Source organism: Mya arenaria, chromosome 8 (genome assembly GCF_026914265.1).
Source record: "Mya arenaria isolate MELC-2E11 chromosome 8, ASM2691426v1".
Classification (NCBI taxonomy): domain Eukaryota; kingdom Metazoa; phylum Mollusca; class Bivalvia; order Myida; family Myidae; genus Mya; species Mya arenaria.
This window is the reverse complement of record NC_069129.1, coordinates 1,403,431-1,424,883: the sequence shown is the minus strand read 5'-3', so window position 1 is coordinate 1,424,883 and position 21,453 is coordinate 1,403,431. Positions and strand designations below refer to the sequence as shown.

The 21,453-nt window shown below is 35.9% G+C and overlaps 1 protein-coding gene across 1 annotated transcript; it reads right to left on the bottom strand.

Moving 5' to 3' along the window:
- Positions 1-1,842: 1,842 nt before the first annotated feature.
- On the bottom strand, positions 1,843-20,020 carry LOC128242981 (nose resistant to fluoxetine protein 6-like). Its single transcript, XM_052960439.1, has 15 exons — positions 19,675-20,020; positions 14,976-15,154; positions 14,657-14,744; positions 13,955-14,048; positions 12,894-13,156; positions 12,446-12,619; positions 12,013-12,109; positions 7,226-7,324; positions 6,376-6,544; positions 5,058-5,137; positions 4,292-4,414; positions 3,395-3,518; positions 3,035-3,221; positions 2,604-2,746; positions 1,843-2,053 (listed from the first exon to the last, which is right to left on the bottom strand). The coding sequence occupies exons 1-15, from the start codon at positions 19,976-19,978 to the stop codon at positions 1,937-1,939; spliced, it is 2,241 nt and encodes a 746-aa protein (XP_052816399.1). The 5' UTR covers positions 19,979-20,020; the 3' UTR covers positions 1,843-1,936.
- Between the last annotated feature and the right edge of the window lie 1,433 nt (positions 20,021-21,453).

The window sequence follows — 21,453 nt, the reverse complement described above, 5'->3', positions numbered from 1 at the left end:
CCTCGATAGTAGGTAAATTCTTATTTACATATTTCTAGTTTTCAAAACAATCAATGAATTTTTACAAACAAAAGTCATTCAGTGTTGATCATTTCTTCTCACCCTAACATTGGTTCTTAACCTTCGTAAGTGTTGTTCTTTATTCCAATTAATTTTAAATGAAGAAGACAAATGTATGCACGTTTATGAACTTGCTTGAATTCTCTCCATACATCTCAAACATAGATCATATTGTATAAGCTAAATGCTAATCAAAACACCCGGATGAAATTGAAAGGAGTCAGCATTTTGATACACGTTGAATTGGTTCAAACGCGTCGATGACTGAACAAAAAAAATAGAAAAAGCATAAGATTTATATGCATCAACAACGACTCCTCCCCAATACACACACAAAAATGCTTCAATATTTTACAGCGATGTATTCCACAGTGATCGCGTTCCGATCGAAAATTTAATATTTCAAAATTAAAATCTTAATCCTTATACTTGCATAACAGACTGGAAACGCACCTTCAATTCTTACATGTGATATTTTCTACGCTACGCTAACGTTACATACACGCGCCTAAGCGATGATGGAGGGCACTCAACTCTCTTGATGTTCTAAGTATAACTCTACAAGACGACAACAAATGAATCTTTTGTTCGTCGACTTTTTTCTTTTTTATGCCCGCACGTACTTTTCGGATGCGTCGATTTTAAAAATTTTACTTCCGGATTTTGTCAACGCGAATCTACAAGGGGATCCCATGTCAACGCGAATATACAAGGGGATGCCACTGTGTAGTGGAAAAACTGTCAATCGATTAGTATTTGAACGGACATTGACATCTCTGCAAGGACTTCATATGGAAACATCAATTTTTGCACCAACTGCAATGCAACCAATTACGACCAATGCTACATCTGCAGTTCTGTCTGCTACTGTTTCAATCAATTCAGACATTATTTTGTCAAAAGATTCAATACATAGTCTTAAAATTTGTGGAAGAATTTAGGAATTTTGAGATACCAGAGCGTCGCGTACAAGAACCATGTCAGAAGGTCAAAATTTAACTCAATGTTAAGCCTGAAGAGCATTGGTCATTCGTCAAAATTCAACACTGATATGTCTCTAGGCGCTTGGACACTTTACTCGATTCGAAATCAAAACATGTCTGTGACACCTCATGTTCCCATCCTATATGTTGAACGGGAACAGGGCCATTGAAAGATGAATTTTGAAGATGCCCGATGATCAGCTGGTCATTTAAATATCACAAGAAATGCAACTAATTTTTTGAATTATTCCTAATAATAAACAAAAATAATGAGTTTGATTGTCGACTTGTATAAGCTCATTTAATATATTCAACGCATCCGAATACAAATTATTCTAATGATATTTTGAATTGTTTAATAAGGCATGAAACCATACAAAACATTAAGGCCTGCAAGACTGATAAGTGTCGACACTATGATCCATACATTGCAGATCTGTATGCGAAAGATTCAGTTGTGTGGCCTTTGTGTTCAACGAGGAAAGATGCGAAGATATGGAGCGCAAAGAAATTTTGTTTATACCTATTGTTCTGTCTGGGACAAATTCTTATGACTTTCTCTTTTCTGTAGCAAACACTTGTTTTTATTTTGATGGCGGATAAGGTAGTCTAGGGCTACTACTTGTCCAATTAGCACTTCTCTTCCAAATTGTCTGCAAATACTATTTTATACCGCAAATGATATTGAAAGCAAATAACTTTATAAAAATACCATTAACGACACTTAGGAATAAATAGTAACGATAATGAGCCAATTGACAATCTTCAGAACATTATGTTCCATATAGTTAAAAGCATGTTGTTGTTGCTTTTTAATTGGTGAAAAAAAATGCTCTGCTTTATAAAATAATCATAAAAGGTTATTTCATTTGAAAGGTATTCAGTTCCGTGGTTTATTTTCGTTTCCTTAAGACTGCCTTCTCCAGCCCCATCATTGGTGCCTCAAACACGAGTGACACGATGAAACTGAGGCCGTAAGACATCGTCAGGTGTCCAACAAAAAGGTAGACCTGAAAAGGAAAGCGTTTTCAGATTGCGCTGTATACATGAATACGCTTTCAAAATTATGATCCAGACAAAATGTCCAAAAATATGAAGATAACAGTATTGTGCTAACTACTCATTGACAGTCATGACAAGTAAGACATTGTCAATGCCGATGTACATCAGGGCCATTGGCAGTGTTTCCTTTATCACGCTTGAGTATAAATTGAATATAGCTTATGTCAGATAAGCCATGTTCTATTTTCAAGAATCATAAACTCATTTAAATTATTCCGACGGAATAGAAAGTAGATAACCTTGTTTTATTATACATTGACATCCATATCAATGTTCTTTTTACAACCCAGTGACTCGCAACCTAACAAACAGAAGGCAAATTGATTTTTATGCTGGAAACCTGCATGATACGTCATAATTGTCATTAAATAGTGTACTTGAAACAAATAAATGATGCAAAGACCAGGTGCAACATCAAATACTGTTATTCGTTTATCTTGAAGTTAGTTTATAGTGTTCAAAATTACGCTTTGTATTTCATTCTTGCAATTGACGTACCAGTTCAAATTGTGTGAAGTATGTGAGCTGTCGTCTGTTCATGTAGAAGGTCAACATAACGAGAGGGTGTATAAGGTAGGCACAGTAGGTTAGGCGACTTAGTGGAATGAACCCGCGCCACGACAACAACTCGTTTATCCAGCCTAAAAAAAACATACCATATATTTCATCAGCTTTCAAAATGTTACTGATACAATAATAGTGTTAGCATAATTATATTGATTACTAGTACATCTCAAAGACTAACAAAATGTAATGTTACATCGAATAGGACATATTCGACTGCTTGGAAGAATCAACCTTTAGCTGTGTTTTTGAAAAGATTTGGAAGAATTCGCCTATTTATTTACCGAATACCATCATACTTGATATGCGGGTATATATACATAAACGTTTAACTATAAAGAATCCTATAGTTGGTTATGGTATACCCCCATATCCAGTACAGCAGGCCACAATGACCCAGGCCATGGCCAGGCCCCAGCCCGTCCTATGAAGGCTGAAATACGCCGCAGATTCATGTAAGCTCAGTATGTGACTGCGCTTGTCTGTGTATAGTGAGTAGGTAACTGTGCAGAACACAGCTAAACTCAGAAACCAGCCGAGGATGTTTATGGTCTGGAAGGGATAAAAGCCAGACTAAATAAATCACAGCGGAACAATGGATAGAAAGGTATATTTGTACCACATTAAGATATTATTTCAGAATGTCGTTGCTTAAATTTCAATTGCAATACGTAATTTGCACATATATAAATGATATATAGGTGCATTCAATCTTACTAACATACCTTTGGAATCCGTATTTTGCAGCGTGTCCTATAGAGAATGTACCCAACAAAAAGGCCAATAATATAAGGGCAAATGCGAGCGTAACTAGGAGTGTACAGAGTCTTGCCATAATCGCCATCCTTTCTATAACACAAACAAACCAGAGCTATTACATGATGATTTCTATCCCACGCGGTGCCTTAACACTATATAGGATCAATTGTATAGACCATTGAAAAGCTATCATTCTTCTATGACAAATAAAAACATGTCGGGCATTATTGGCCGCTTTGACATTATACAATGGATAAGTTTCGTGTGATCGAAACTAATATGCCTCTAGCCGCTTGTACATTTTACCCAGACATAAAATGATAACATAAAAACCACATGCGCTTCTCACGGCAATGGGAACAAGTTCAGCATTCTTAAAGTTGACAAACACTTACAGGATCGAAACTTTATGCCGACCATGTAGGCAGCGACATAAACTTTCTTTCCAAAACTTGAATAAAATGCCAAAGATATAAATTTCATGTTCTTATAATGTGACCTGAAAAGAAATCCGCGTCATGGTGAATACATATTTCGGTAGGAAATACCCATCAAAATAAATCTCCATCCATCTAGAAATTTCAGAAATATAGAAATCCGCATAAAAATCATTTAAGGCCAAACTACGCCCCTGGCTTACGGTACATAACATACCATATAAGGACTTATCAATGCGTATGTCGTTTAAACTGAGCTGCGTAATGAACAATTATTGTTAATTGGGTAGTATACACCAAAATTTCGAAGACATTAGATAGCTAAACAAACAATCCAGAGTAGCTGGTTATCTTTTAAGGGAATCTTCTAGAGAAGATATCCGAACTAATACGGAAATTACCGAAGTAAGTTGCGAGTGTACTCACGGATATGGTGCATAAGGATAATTGGCCTGAGCCGAGTATTCGTGCTTGGAGGAAATTATCCAGGTGGCGGTAATGGAGGCGGCCAAGAGCACTAGGCCACACGCTGCTCCAGCAAAAATGTTACTGCGATATAAGCATATTACTAACATAACGCAACAAAACAAATACTGTGATTATAAGTATAGATCATGTAAAAAGACATATTCATGCAACACGTGTCTGAAACACATGAAGTAACACGTAATAACTATGTACACATTCCAGAAACAGAATTGCAACAACATATTACTACAAAATTCACAAACACACATTTATGAGCGCAACAGCAACGAAACAACAACATATAGATTACTGCAAGAAACTCGTATTTGCAAAAGACAGATGTTAACACAAAGTCAAGAGTGCAACGGCAACAGTACAGCAACAGATGTATTACCGCAAACAATCTCGTTACTGACAACGTCTCAGACAAACAGAAATGAACGCAACAGCAACAGTACAACAAGAGACAAGTTACTATTTTTTCAGCAACAAAACGAACTCAAGTACGTAATAATACCTACAATAATTACCTGCAATAAAGCTACGAATTCAGCGAAAACATTGTTTCCTTTACGAATTATTACATTTCAAATGATTCTAGTAAAATAAAGTATTAAATATTGAATAAACGCTTTGGCAAGATGGAGTAATCTTGCATACTAGAGTATGTATTATCTTTAAGTAATGTTTTATATACCATCAGTATTAACTTAAGTTTGCTTACTAGAACAATGGCAAGAGTATCAGAGGACTGATGATGTAAAACTGCATGTCATTTGCCAGGTACCACGACCATCCCATACACTGAAATTCAAATGAAAGATACTCTTCAAAACGGTGGTATAAACAACATTAAATTCAAAATAATGAACAAATGAATAAATACATACATTAAACATTATCAGGGGATGTTCACTGTAGAAACATACGAATAAGGTAGTACATATATGATATACGTTTAATCATTTAAACTGGCCATGTAGGAGACAATCTGCCACTCCTTTGAGCAAACGAAGACCTCAATCCGTTATTTACAATGTTTATGTATGCACTATGAAACGTGAATGAATGGGATAGAGGCCGGCATGGCAGAGAAGGGTGCAGTTAAGGACAGACGAAATCGGGCGTGTCACTGCTATGGGGTTGAATCGAGAGTTCCGACAAAACGTATCACGTACACAAATTTATTCCGCACTATTTAAAGGAGGTTTTGGTAATTATGCAAAATGCGTTCCTATATTGACCAACTAAGAATTTGTATAAAAGAATTTGGCAGTCGGAACGACGCTGCCGTTATATTCTCTACCACGTACAGACAGAGAGGACTATGAAAAGATAGGATTTGCAAATCCCATTGAAGCTTAGAACATGTGCTTGAAATTGCAACAACAACCTTTATTAGGTGTGGATGGCTCAATCACTGAAATTAATACTCAAGACTGTTTTTGAGCTCAAGTTACGTTAAAACCCTTATGAAGCGGATAAGAGAACGCAATCCTATGCTTCCCACAAAGTTTGTTGTATGTGTAGTGGAAAAAAAATGCGTATGGATATGTGATAATTCGTGGTTGTCATGGATATGCGCGCAGAGATTTAGCTTATGGAAATAGTCAAATCGTTTCTTAAATAGGTTTGAAGAGAGTGCATTATTATTTCTTGCAAGCAGCGCGAAAACCTTTTTTTTTTTGGTCCTATTTGAAGCGCAAAATAATTAATTTGGAATTTAAATATTGTCACAAGACAAGGTTACCATGATGTAACGGTGACCGATGACGACGGTCTTCAACAAAGAAGATAATTGTGTAATAGCAATAAAAAAGGAGTTCCATACGGGTACTTGGTTTATCTTTGCCCATGGCCAAGATTAGGATTTCCAGCATGGCCAACTTTTTCGATCTACTTATCTGAGGTGGAAGAAAAAGCATCTCCGTGAAAACTATTCATACTGAACATTTAGAAATTTTAAATGAAACTTCACCAGTAACATTTTTGTATTAATGATGGATGGATTACCTTATTTCAGAAACATTTCTTGATCTTACATTCTCTTCGACGTTGACATAGTTGTTGACATAGAGAAGATTAGTCCACCAGTTTTTCCGGCAAGCTGCCATGAACGATAAATCTCCCTCTGGCCAGAAAGGACCGGATATGGCATATGGCAGAAGGACAGTACCGACCATGATGACCAACATGTAGGGCGGGGTCAACCTTGGGTGAATGTAAGCAAATTAAGGTTGTGTTAAAATCCATTTGTGTAATCAAAAATATAACGTATGTAGTAATAATAAACAGAGGATATGTGTTAAAACTCTGCGTAAGATCGAACTATTCATTGCACCGAGAGATCACAGAAGGCATTATTTTACGAATGAATCAGCCACGTGTGAAAAAAAAATTATTGCAATATAATTGAAATACATTTAGATCTCATAATGAAATTCAACAAAAATGACATCATAAATGGTGCTAATTTGTAAACCACGTGATCAACATAACGTTGCCACGACATTTAAACATGTGCAACCCGGCACAGTGAACGCTACGTTACTATTATTCAGCAATATGGGGACCAAAATCTAAAGGAGAAGCGAAAATAAGGAAGTAAAACGATATTTCACCGAAAAGCATAAAAGAACAGTACTTCTCATATTCTGTGGCTATAATAATAGTTCACCCCTTTATTATTTAGTGATAAGGACAAAAGCGTTCGTGTTTGTATCTTCATCAAATTTCCAATATACAGTCAATTTGTCGGGTACTACTTCATATGTCATAGCTCATATTTAGATTTTTAATACTTCACGGTTTTACTTAAAAATATATAGTCAAGAAAAAAAGTTAAGGAAAATATTACGCCGGGTAATTATACTACTTTGAGCGCACTCTTACCTCCAGAATCTATGAAAGTAGAAAATGAACCAGTTGAGTCTTTTAGCCCCGCCCACTTTCTTTAACTCCCGTAACGCCAGGTAGGCCACCAGGACACCGCTGCAATGATTGCATGGATCATGATTGTTTGTCCTGATGGTTGCAATTTGAAATTAAATATGGTTTAATTAATTACAAATGAACCCTTATCAAGGAGTTTTCCTCATTTCCATACGAAATGGAAGCAAACAAACAAACAAACAAACAAACAGTTTATTTGCTAGAAGGCCACCAGCCCATGCAAACATCACACCATACATACATGAAAACTACTTGTGCAAATTAGTGAGCATGGATAAAATAATTGTTTCTGTCAAAACAAGAAAAAGTACATTTTGATACAATGACATTGATAACTTATAAATACAATACGATGTACTAACAGTCAAAACTGGAAACAAGTATGTAATGTTTATTCCTGGAAAAGTGAATTTCTCTTTTCAAAAGCTGAGTATAAATAGTGAGCAGTTTTTTTCACAACATTTTCAATATGACAAGACATCAATATATTAAACTTAATTATATTAACACAAAGAATATTTACATACGCTTCGGTCTAAAAATTGGTTTTAAAGCCGATATAAGCTTGCAATTTGGCACTATTTATACAACTTCTACGCCATGACTGAACATATTGATCTTTAAGTCGTTGTAAGTATGTTGCCATAAAAATTGTTTTATTGGTAATACACTGGGCTTCCCAAACATAACCAAAGCCATTTGAAAATAAATGTTTTCTTAAGTGGATAACCCAATTCACAGAACCAACAGTATCCAAAGATTTCAACATCGCATAACATTTGGACACATAACTATGTTTTGGCATACTTAAAATTTTTAACCAATAGCATACACTGTGAAATCATTTATATTCGTAGGCATGAAATTTCGTGGTTTGCCGAAAAATAACAATTTCGTGGGTACTTGAAACTGCGATCGTCCTTGATCGTCTGCATTATCTCCACGCACTGGCCCGTGATTTCCGGCCTCTACGTCACTCTGCTTATGACACTCGTTAAAGTGGTACGCCAAGCCAATTAGTGCATATACCCATGTCAATTTAATTGGAAATTAAAGTCATAAAAGAAGATGTACCCTGATCATAAATACGGATAGGCGAAGCCATTGAATGCCAATTAAGAATTTTTCAAACTGTGGAAACACCGTGATGGTCCGTATATTTGAGTAAGCAATCCCAAAAGATAGCTGATGTTAACAAATTCAATCACTTTTGAATATCATCTTATTTCATATCAAATCATTTCAATATTTATTCACACGTTTTTGTTTAATAATTGAATTTTCAAGCGTTTCGTAGAATAGCGAAGAAAATATTGTCTTATGCGGTACAGTATTATAAAGATTAGTTGTATGCACGAGGTTTTCGTGCAGGAAATATATTGGATATTGTTCATTCTACCGGACGATTGCTTACAGTGCACATCAATTTTTTTCCAAAAAAAAAAAAAGTAATATTTTTATTGATGTATTTTTGATACAAAACATTTAAACAATAATTGTTTTTGTCAGATAGTTAGTTTATCAGTCATATTGTTAACATATTCAGCAAGTGAGGCCCGACATGGTGACTTGAAACCTTTTACCGGCAAAAGGGACAAACGGGCACACGTTTCCAGAGTGACTTTTTCAAAAAGGCCATTTTTATCTCTAGTTTTGCGTGGGCGATTCGAGTCACAGCTGAATATATTTTTTTGTTTGGTAACTAGCTCAATTGTTGATCATATATATTTCTGTATAACACATATATACATGTATACATTACTATTTGTATCTCGACCATGCCGGTATTACAATAACACGTCGGGTGAAAGCATTTTGTCTTGTTTCTTTTTATTAAGATGAGTATTTAAGTAGAGCTTAGACGTATTATGAGCACGTTGTTTCGTACATTGTCACGTTGGGTGCTCAGTAGCATCCAATGTAATCGATTAATTATTTCATTAAAGAAAAAAATCGAAAACCGACACTCATCACTCGCATCTTGTAAACCTGGAAATTTTCATAAACAACACACGTTTAGGCACGTGCTTCTGTCATTTGGTTCATAAAAACACATTTAAATTATTTTGTTTATAATTTGTTAAAAGCAGATATAATATATTAACAAAACAATTATAGTAAGATATACAGCGAGACGGATATTACGCTGTGTACTGGTACGAATAAACTAGAGTATGTACAAAACATGGCAATTGAAAAAGTGAATAAAGGGTCTTTATTTCGTGGGTTCTTGAATTCGTGGATCACCAAACCCACGAAAACAACGAACATTAATGCCCCACGAACATTAATGATGTCACAGTAACACGCTTACAAGAAAAAATATACAACGGGAATCGACCACAGTCTCCTAAAATTGGACCATTACATGTAAATAGAGGTACAGAAAGAAACCTTTTACAGGCATAATTGTGCACTCTAACTTATGGCAATGAAAATAAATTTATTGCACAATAGCCCGCTTGTAAACCTGTTATCATGAAGCGCTTGACCAACAATGAGGAATTGACTACCATGGAGCGGTTGACCAACATGAAGCGGTTGACCACCACGGAGCGGTTGACCAACATGAAGCGGTTGACCACCAGGGAGCGGTTGACCAACATTGAGCGGTTGATCAACATTGGGGGATTAACTACCATGGAGAAGTTGACCATAGAGCGGCTGACCGCTTTGGAGCTGTTGACCAACATTGGTGGATTGACTTCCAAGGAGGGGTTGACCACCATGAAGAAGTTGACCATGGTGTGGCTAACCGATATGGAGCGGTTGACCAACATTGGGGGATTGACTACCAAGGAGGGGTTGACCACCATGATGAAGTTGGCATAGAGCGGCTGACCGCTATGAAGCGGTCGACCAACATTGGAGGATTTACTTCCAAGGAGGTATTGACCACCATGACGAAGTTGACCATGGAGCGGCTGCTCGCTATGGAGCGGTTGACCAACATTGGGGAATATACTATCAAGGAGGGATTGACCACCATGAAGCAGTTGACTATGTTGTGGCTGACCACTATGGAGCGGTTGATCAGCATTGGGGGATTGACTATCATGAAGGGATTGTAATCACCTTGAAGCAGTTGAGCAACATGAAACGGTTGATTATGATGGAGCAACTGACCGTTATGGAGCAGATGGCCACCATAAAGCAGTTTACTGACATGGGGTCGGTTGACCGCTATGGAGCGAATGGCCACCACAAAGCAGTTGACCACCACGAAGCAGTTGACCGTTATAGAGCAGGTGGCCATCATGAAGCAGTGCAGTTGACCGACATGGAGCGGTTGACCACCGTGGATCGATTGACCACCATGGAGCGATTGACCACCATTGATCGGTTGACAACCATGAATCGGTTGACTTCTCCATAAATCGGTTGACCATCATGCAGCGGTTGACCACTATGAAACGGTTGACCACTATAAAAGAGTTGACCACCAAAAAGCAGTTGACCACCATGAAACGGCTGGCCACCTTAAACGTTTGACCACTATGATAGAGTTGACCACCAAAAAGCAGTTGACCACCATGAAACGGCTGACCACCATGAAGCAGTTGACCACCATGAAGCAGTTGACCACCATTGAGCAGTTGACCACTATAAAACGGTTGACTACCATGAAGCAGTTGACCACCATGAAGCAGTTGACCACCATGAAGCAGTTGACCACCTTAAAGCATTTGACCACCATGAAGCAGTTGACCACCACTGGCAGTTGACCACTATGAAGCGGTTGACAATCAATAAGCATTTGGCCACCATGGAGCAGTCTCCACAGGGAAGATGACCGCCATTGATCGGTTGACCACCATGGGACAGTTGAACACCATGTTTCGGCTGACCAACATAGGGAAGTTGACCGCCATGGATCGGTTGACCACCATGGATCGAATAACTACAGAGAGGCAGTTGACTTTTATGGTTATGTGACGACCATTGGTCGGTTACCAACATTTGGTAGTTGATTGGGCAGAATTATAGCGACAAGGTTAGATAAGAATGATACAATGTTTGATAATACTTAAGATTAGCCTGATACGGTTACATCATATGCATATGTCAAGAACATTAACAGGCTCGTTTTTCTGTTTTAAACATTTAAATATCAGAATTTTTATACTGGATCTAAATAGTACATTTACATTACTTTAAGGCATAACAAGGAAATGGGGAAAATGCTTATTAATTTTCCAAATAAGCTTATGTTTTTTTTGTTTTAAAAAATCAAAATGAAGCCTTATTTGCATTTACTGAATATGTTGCCTTACTGTTTCAATTTATTTCCTACATTATGCAATCTGTGATTTATATGTCATATAACATGACCCATGATTGGAATAAAAAAAAAATCTTATCTTATCTTATCTTATTGAAATGTTATAAGTAAAAAAATAAATAGACACAAACGTGTCAGTCGTTTAGAGGATTTTTCGCATAGTTTGCCTTACGAGTTTGTCAACATTTTGTCAAACTCAGATGTGATTATTCAGTAACAAAATGCCTCAAATGGCTGCATGATGTCTCCATAAGATTATTTTCTTTTATATGTGTCATTGTATGCTGACAAACATGTAAAACTATACATCTTTGATAACACTGTATGGATACTAAATTGTCCATAGGCTTCCATAGTTTAATTGTTCAAGGGGATTTTCTAATCCTATTACACAATTATTGTTTATATAATATTATATATATATATTAAAAAGACTGAGATTTACCTAATGGTGAAGAAACTATCCACAGACAAACCGGCAAAAATTACGGCGCAGAACGAAGGGTTCTTCAGCTGGGCATTATAATAACTCAAAACATTTGCTGAAATATAAAGTTATGATCGGCAAGTTCTAGATATGGAACTAATGATAACAACTATTCAAAGTCAAGTTTTAGTTTGGAAATTATGATTACCAATGATTAAAATTCATGGAAGTTGTCATGTGATAACAAATGCTCTGCTATGTGATTTTCCAAGAGTTCAGCACAGCAGTTATTGTTATTGGTCTAACTTTTGGTCTCCTGGGTGAAGACGAAATCATTATTTTCTGATTATGCCTTACAATAATTTGTTGATTAAAGGTCTAATATATATATATATAGGATACATAAAGCATGTTTTGTCACTTTTGTGTTCAACTTTGTTATCGAACTAACCGCTCACTGTCCCCGAGTAGACTAACGTATGGCCCAGGATAACCCAAGCCATACTGAGGAACCGGATACCGTGCAGAGCCCCTAGGGAACCCGCCCCCTGTTCCGTACTTAATATCTTCACTCCGTTACTGTACGCAGAAAATGCCAGACATATCTTCTCCAAGGTACTCCTTCCTGAAATACAGCGCTTATTATAGTAAACTAAAAACATATTAAAACAAAAAAAAATTGAAAAAACCCATATAAAGTCGTAGCAAAAAATAGATTTGAAGCAATCTTCAAATCATAAATTTATTATAACCGGATGTATATACTAATCAAAATTATAATTGACGTATGATAACATAATGCAGCAAAATCAAATAGTTTTGTCCAAATTTAAAACAATAAAACAATACTTAATATAAACATAAAATGACTAAAGGTAGAAATAATCTCGATGCGTTACCATGTGTAGGCTTGATTTCCGTCCTAGAAGATTCTCCTATCATCTCGAGTACAGGGTTGTTCTTGTCTTTGTCTCCCGTGTCCCCTGCGGGTTGGTACGCACCGTTGATGTAGGCGTTCAACCCCACTCGATTAACAGTAGCATTGCCACTGATGTCAGCAGTGTTCTTTTCTTTTGGCTGTTCATTCAGTTTCATTTGAACTGCTGTGATGTCATAAAGTGTACCGAACACAACAAACGCAACAAGCACGGACAGGACGACGCTGTAAGTAAACGAAGACTAGTATGCACACAGGAAATTATTAATAAAACGGAATATGCACGTTAAACGTATTAACCATTATCTGAGGATAAAACTAAAAGGACGTTGTTTTAAGCTGTGACTCCTGTGGAAAACGTTTTAGATTTAAAATTTCTTTGTAAGAAAACCCAAGCCTTATTTAAAAATGATTTGATTCGTTCCGATCGTGTTTAGGATTTAGACAGCAGGACTACAGGCTTAAGTGCAGCCATTTGAAAATCAGGTATCGACAGATCTACTTTTTGACATACATGTATATTAGCCATACAAAAAAGTTCATTTAAAAACATTAGCGAGTCCTTTTAAAGTGTACAACGATGTTGTTTATCACATTGATCATGAACCTTCACCAAGTTCAATTTTATGTATAATGCTTAATATATATAGAGAGAGAGTCAGGGTATATACCCTTTGTTTATTAGTGCAATTAATGCACCAGTCATTTGTAGCCACGGGCCGCCCAGGTTCGGGGGTATACCGGGGATAGCCGGGGAAATGGGCCGTGTTTTTACTTTCCATGTGGCCCCGGAGGGCCACGTGAATGCGGTTGTTTTTTTCTTCGCGCCAAAAATAGCGGGGAATGGGCCTTACCTAGGGTCCCTGGGGTGCGGGGGCATTTTGCAGGGATTTTACCAGCAGTTCGTCCTCGCAGGGCGGGGATTTTACCCGGGCTTGGCTGGACAGCAAGTCATAGTCCCCGCTATTCTCCGGACCTGGGGGGGGGGGGTACAATTGACTGGTACATAACACATCAACCTACATGACACAAATGACGTCATTTGCAAGTGGCCTTTCCTCGTAACACACGGTGTTGACGTCATAGCGACTAGTACCATTGAACAACACCATCTGAACTAAAATATATATTATTCAGTTCCATATACAGCAGCCAATTGTTTGACACTTGAATTCTTTGATTTGGTCAAAGTTAGCCAAAATGTTTATTGATTGGCCAATATTTATCCACTCATTACTTTTAACAAATCAAATCACTTAAAATGTGAAAACTAGCCAACATACTTTAAGACAACTTATCAAGGCTTTATATAATTGGCTGGTGAAGTGTATTCATGTAGCTGATAAGCGTAGTAGCTATGTGAAAAGAATGAGGCTGGTCCAGTGGTAAAGGTGTCTGATTTTCAACCTAGAAGTTGTGGGCTCCATCCACTTAATGAATAATTTATATGAGCTTTCATATGTCTTTACAATTGAGGTAACATAAATAAACATCGCTAGTTAAACGGCATCGAGACCGGGAGTCCGCCAAAGAGACAAACAACGAATAGTCATGTCTACGTAGGACACCGTAGCCTCAACCAAAACAACAGTACATGACAAAATGCTACTCTGCTGTTCTCATGTCTGTCCCTGATATCAAAAAATCGTATGTTGAATGTACCTTTAAGAATGTACAAATACAAACTGGTGTTAACATGAGACTATAAACCATAGATGCACCCACTGCTTTTCACGAGAATATCTATGTCCTTGGCGATACAACGGGAAGACACACAAACACCTATCCGCAATTTCGACACCAAATCTGGATTCTGCAGGTAAATATGTTCATTTATTAAGTAAGTTCAAACAAACCATAAATTGTTCGGATAATATTCGGTTTACAAATGTTTTCGATTTAAATGAGAATTTAGTTTGCAGAAAAATATCATTTCCGCATTAGCTAGAAATTGATTTCCAGTGGGTGTTTATCTAAATGCTTTTCCCATTACATATATAATATATAAACGTTTCCTAAAAGTGTTCAATAGAAATGAGCATACCGCTTGGGGAGGACCAGTTGCTACTTCTATTCTGCAGTATTGTCCATGGAACGTCTGCATGGTGTCTGTAGCGTTGTTATAGGCATCTGCGTGTAAATCCAGACATTCATCGAAGCCACCAGGGAACCAAGTCCGACCCTTTATGATCCCGCTATCTGGCTTCCCGAATGCGTCCAGTACTGAGCAAACAATTTTATTGTTTAAATATTTGTTTATGTTATTATAGTATGTAACCAAACTGGACAAAAAACTACATATTGGATTGGTTGTGAAACACTATGCAAAATAGCGTGTGGACTACTTTCTGTGTGTACGTGTACATTGTACCGACGGGAACCTCGAGCCGGTATTATGCTTACATGCTTTTATGTGTGATCTATAGCATGAGTATATTAGTAGGCTCTCACAAACTGATTTGACATGTGTGTTAGCACCTGTATATTTAGTTCGTTTTCAATCGGCTAAACGCCACTGAGCATACATGTACAACAAATGGAACTTAATGACATATGTGCAATTATGTCAAAATATCGAAAGTCATAATATTGCCATATTAAAAATCAATAAAATAAGTACTTGCTAAGAAGTCATTACCTTTATCCCTCATTTAACACATGTAAAACAAATTCAAGGTAATACAGTGAGGAGATGAACTAGCATTATAATATTATTATGTTATTAAACATTGATTAATTGACTTATTTCTAAGAGTAATTAATGCTTTATGGATAAACATAGCTAACGTTCCACATAGTATTTGTTATCAATTCAATAAATGTTTGTATTTTTGGTCTAATCCAATGATATCTACTTATAAATTGCCTTCTTAAATCATTTATCAAAGTACATTCAAACAAGAAATGAAATTCATCTGCGACATCGGTGACATAGTTGACATGTTCATTCTTTTACAAGAATAACGTTAGGCGTATGTACCGGCTTCAATGTCTAGTCTATGTCAATAAAGTCTTAATCTCGTAGGAGCTTTTTTGAATTGTATAATGTTAACATCACTTTCGTAGGATTGAAACTTAAAGTATGCAAACAGTACATACGTTTTAGCTCTAGATGAATTATTAAGTTCTGCTACTGGTTATGCATATATACATTTTGCAATCTCTTTTTGAGTTCATATATATAAATATGTGTATTTCACCTACACTTTGGGTAACCATAAATCATGAAATCCCAATAATTATGATATATATTTCTTGCACGATTTACCCTTGATTTTCAGGTTGGCAATCCTTTTCAAACTTTAAAAATTATTTGATAAACCGCTTTTACATATTTAACCTCATCACATTGTAAACCTTTCAACCAGTAATTTATAACATTTATATATCTTCTTGCAATAAAAGGTGTTCTACTAAGTTTTCTATAAATAAAGTTGTTTTGAGTTTGGGTTCTAACACCAAGGATATCTTTCCAAAACTTCAAATGAACTCTTTCTTACTAAATACAATATTAATTACCCCAGACTTCACAACCATAATTCAACAGCTTATCAACAAAGTTAAACAAAAAAAAGCCAAATGGTGACTGTCTGATATAGGAGGGATTTACAACTACGTCATTGCTTTCTGCTATGTGTACCACGTGGTACACAATTTCCAGGAAGGTAGTACAAAAAATGTAAACAATGGCTACTTCTGATAAGGTTTCTTCAGCAACATTCACTAGAAATAATCTTCCTGATGCAAAGTTTCTCTCAGAAGTCAGTTGTTGAGATAAGTAGTGGACACAGTGCTGCTGAGGTTTAACTTCATCTGGGAAAAGACCAGAACTAATTAACAGGTAAGCAAATTATCCAATCTATGTATATATGTTTATATTTAAAAAAAAACATATAATATTGTGATAATATGGTATGCTGTAGGTTCAACATATAAGATTGAGTCTAACAGCTGCATTGGAATTCTTTAATATATTGTAATATTGTTTCTAGCCCAGAATTGAGGTAAAATGCATATGAAATGGATTAGTTGGTCAGAAACAGGTACACTTTCTCTGTCTTATCATACAGCTGATCTTGTCTGTGTGTCCTAATGTGTATTTGTGAAAAGATGACATCTAACCAGATACTAAATATATAAAATAGGTTTCAATGTTTTATGATTAAGAAATTAATTGCATTTATTTTTTTCATATGCAGTGCCTGTATTAAAGCTGGGGAAGACATGGTCATCATTGTGCCAGTTGATGACGGATTATGCTAGTTGAACTTTAAATGAATCAATGAAAAACAGTCCACAATGTCATGATTTATACAAAAAAGTGTGTAACATAGCTGGTACACACATAGTACAAATAAATATATATATACATCGATGTGTTGTCAATACAGATATTAAAATATGATACTAAATACATTCTTGTGTTTTGTTATAGTGTATACGTATGTATTTAATTTCAATATGTCTCTGCATGCCGTTTAAAAATGGTAAAATGTGCAATTGCACTTTGTTTTACTGAAGGATATCTTAAATAAGCAATTACTAATTCGCCAGGCTCTATGATGTGCGCAAACTGTGGGGCTATGACCATGTCACTGTCACTTTTGCTTCCTTTATCCACATCCGACAGAAACGTTATAGCACCAGAACTTGAATGCCCATAATACATTTTAAAGTTGCATTATTTGTGTACAAAGAATAAAAGATTAACATCATTTAGAAGCCGCTCATACGACATATATTATCTTTGTTTTACAGTAGTTTCCCCTATCTCTTTTTTGGACTCTCTTGAGTGGAATCAGGTTCACAGCTGGTCGCTGTATTTAAATTTAATTTAATTTGGATTAATGAAACACATGAGTAAGAATGTTCACACGTAATGGTCTTCCTTAATTATATAAGTCATCATGTATATGCATACACACATGTATATGGCACATTACCTGCAAGACTTGATCAATCTGAATATTGAGTGTTTCTGTAGTAAGGTGAGTTGAATGGCTGTTTGTCATACTGCAAGAGGGCCTTTGAAACTTCAATGTATTCTTTGATACAGATACCTCTTAGTGTTTAAGGCCTATCTGTTTTCGGAATATTTATCAACCTATCGTAAAATCTTCAATATATTGTAATCACCTTCAATAGTTCTAATAAATTGTTTCTTATTTAATACCACAATAGTATGTAATATCAATACTTATTCAGTTATAAGGTTTCTATAAATTTAAGCAAAAAAAAAAACGAAAATATTTTTATTTTGAAAAAAATAATCTATCTGGCTAGTTTATTTACATTTAGTTTTCAAATTTCTGATGTATGAGTATATACTCATGAGTATGTATGAGTATATGTTGCAAGCGTAGGGTCTGTATGATCCTCAAAAGGTCCTTTTCCTCTAACAAAATGTTTACTGCAATTGTATGTCCGCCTTTTAGTGAAATCCTCTTGACCACGCGCACATATTAACCCTTAACACTTTAAATTTCATTTGTTTTAGGTTAAGGGAAAGGTATGAAATATTTATTTTGTGTTATAACAGAGTTTTGTTTTTAAGAGATAATGGCTCCAAGTCCATACCCAATCCAGTGCAAATCTATGTTAAACAGAGGCCAGGTCGTACAAAGTTTGTACTACCTGTTACAGTTGCTATGGACTGTGATTATCAGTAAATCTATTTGTAGCATATTGGCTGATTAAAAATCCCTCCTATACCAGGAAATTTAACCTGAATTAAATTCGAATGAAGACTCAGGAGTTTAGCCAGCTAGAGTTTTTAACGTTGTACTAAAGGAGCCACCAGTTGTGAATACTTGTCATATTTAGTTAAAAAAATCATCATAATCTCCAATTCTTTACCTTTATACAAATATCCTAAATTTCTCTCTTTTTAAAGATGAACACTTTCGTTATAGTGTTACATATATATGTGTGTTGTGATGTTCAATGGCAAAATGAAAGCGAATTACGGGAGTAACAGCTTCAATGTAACCATGTGTACAAGTACACGTACAAACTAAGATAAAAAAAGCAAAATATTAGTTGTTCAATTACGAGACACAAAAAGTATTTAAATTGTATTCCTTTTATTCTTTTTACAAATTAAGACGTTTGGGCGGAATGAAACTAGCCATTTTTGTTCTTTCAATTGTGAAATATTGTTCGAATTGGAATGCCATTCTGAGACCCATCGGGTCAACCCAGTTCATAATATCTGTAGTATAATTGTTATATTTTACTGATGTTCTTCTAGTTAACAATTTCAATACCAAAGAAGGCAATAATAGAAACCATCAAGTTTATTGCGACTTACCGCAATGTCTGATGATATTCAACAAATTAATTCGTGACCAATAAGAAGGTTGTTATTTGAACATACAATCATGAATATCTAAACACTATAAAATATTGCTCATATGTCAAACTGTTTTTAGAAGATTTAGAAAGGAATATATACGTTGTGTATTGTATGTGTTTTTAAATGTTCCTTTACCGTTTAATTATACATAGATTTTTCTAATATGCTTTAAATAAATAGTATATTAAGTAGTATTTCTACAAAAACGTAATTGAAATTCTAATTGAGATATATTTTCTGCTGTCAAGCGTTCAGAAATAGCCAATATTTTATCAGATTATATCTTATATTAAAATGCGTCGTCAACGCCAATCCCATTTTAGTAATAAAATAAAAAAAACGCCGGGAAGTAAATTCAACTGATAGAGGTCAGAAATCATTGTGCTACCTTGCTGGGTCCATGGTTCCCCGCTCCTGAAGTCCTCCACAAGCAGCAATAGATCTTGGCTACATTCTCGGGAGTGGTCCCAGGCCGGCAGGGCAAGGCTCCCGATCAGTGGGGTGAGAACATTCGAGTCATTTTGAAACAACGGGGCAACTAAGTTGTTAACTCCGAACGTTTTTCCCAGCGCTGGTAACAGCGCCTGCATAGCTTCAGCGACCATGTCATTGTAACCATCATTGTTACCACCACCACCAGTGCACTGTTGTACACTGCATAAAACTATTACAATGAGTATGTATGTAAACATTGTTTACTATTGTACAAAAAGTACTTTTAAAATAAGGAGATAATGATGAATCATTCAATTTCAATGAAGCAGTTGAATGAACCCTGCGTTATCAGGCTGGCGACAGTCTTGATATATTTATCCACCTGTATTATTATCATCAAAATAAACCCGTATGTTGTAAACCATTATCAGTTGAATTTTGATCCACTTACCGCCCAAGAATGAAGTACAAATAGTATGTTGAATGTTTGAAAGTAATATCGCTTTGACTAATGCTTTATCATTTCATTGTTGAGTCATTTGGAATCATTCAGAAAGAAAATTAAAGAAAGGGTACTGAGCCAATATTACCAAGTAGCCTTTTTAGAATAAATTGTCGTTAACTATCGTATTTTGTGCTCAATTTCAGTTCAAATGGCGCAAACATACTTTTTTGGTTTTTCATTCTTCTGTTTGTTTCAATCATTTTAAAATTATGTTCTTAATTTCCAAACTACTCTTTCCCAATCTAAACCAATATCACTTGTTGTAGTCAGGCATCTGCCATTAAACATCGTGTTTGACGAGACCAAGGGGTCGAATACCTTAAACACGCTTAAACATTCACATACCACTGTTTCCACGTTGTTACAAATGAAAATTAAGAAACCTATGGTGATAATCAAGATATGGAATACACTAGCGGCTCAACGTGGGAAGCGGGGATCAGCCAGCACGTCACCTTAAATTGTCAAACAGAAATACTTTGGTAGAAGCTATAAACCTATGCACCAGGATGCACCGGGATGCAATTAGTCACCGTTTTCTAAAGGAAAACCACCATGTCACGTTTTTTAGCCTTAAATGTTCGGTGAACTCTCATGACTCAAACTTTGGTGCTCTTATTATTTGTTTAGTTTTATCCACAGATCAAACAACGTTAAGAGCAGACGAGTCATATTTCTACAATTTCATTCAGTAGTTAAAAATTAAGTCCATCTCAAAGATACAATCCTTACGGGGTGCGATCCTAGCGTGACGGGAAGACATACTTGGTTGTTAGGCAAACGAGGCAAGTAATAGTGTGAGCTTGTTGACATCTAGTGTTTGGATAAAACAGAGATCCTATATAAAAAACCTCCGGATAAAACTATGCTCGAGTACTGTCTAAAGCCGACATTTTCCCCCAGTTTCGGCGCTAATCGTTGATTTTCAAAAATCAATTACCGCTATAATCATATCAAGGAAGGGCCCCATGATGGTCTGTGCTCTACTGGGTTGCCTAATTTGGTCACTTTCTGTATCAAGATCATATGATATTTATAAGGAATTAAAGTTAAACAAGAGTTGTCGTAGGACATGGTGCACGACTATACCACTCTTTGACTAAGAAATGAAAACAATAATGATGTAATATGTGCCTGTCTAAAGCAACAAAAAGACAAATTAAAAAGTAAAAGGAAACTCCGCAATGCGACGAACCACGTATTGCTAACAGAAAAAAGGTTTAGCCT

Bases quoted from the DNA above. Each gene is read 5' to 3' on its own strand.
- LOC128242981 (XM_052960439.1), bottom strand. From the start codon at position 19,978: ATGTTTACATACATACTCATTGTAATAGTTTTATGCAGTGTACAACAG. The intron at 13,157-13,954 runs GTAGGTTGATGT...GTTTACTTACAG, and splicing joins AATGACGTCATTTGTGTCAT to CGTCGTCCTGTCCGTGCTTG. The intron at 5,138-6,375 runs GTAAGATCAAGA...TTTGAATTTCAG, and splicing joins ATGTCAACGTCGAAGAGAAT to TGTATGGGATGGTCGTGGTA.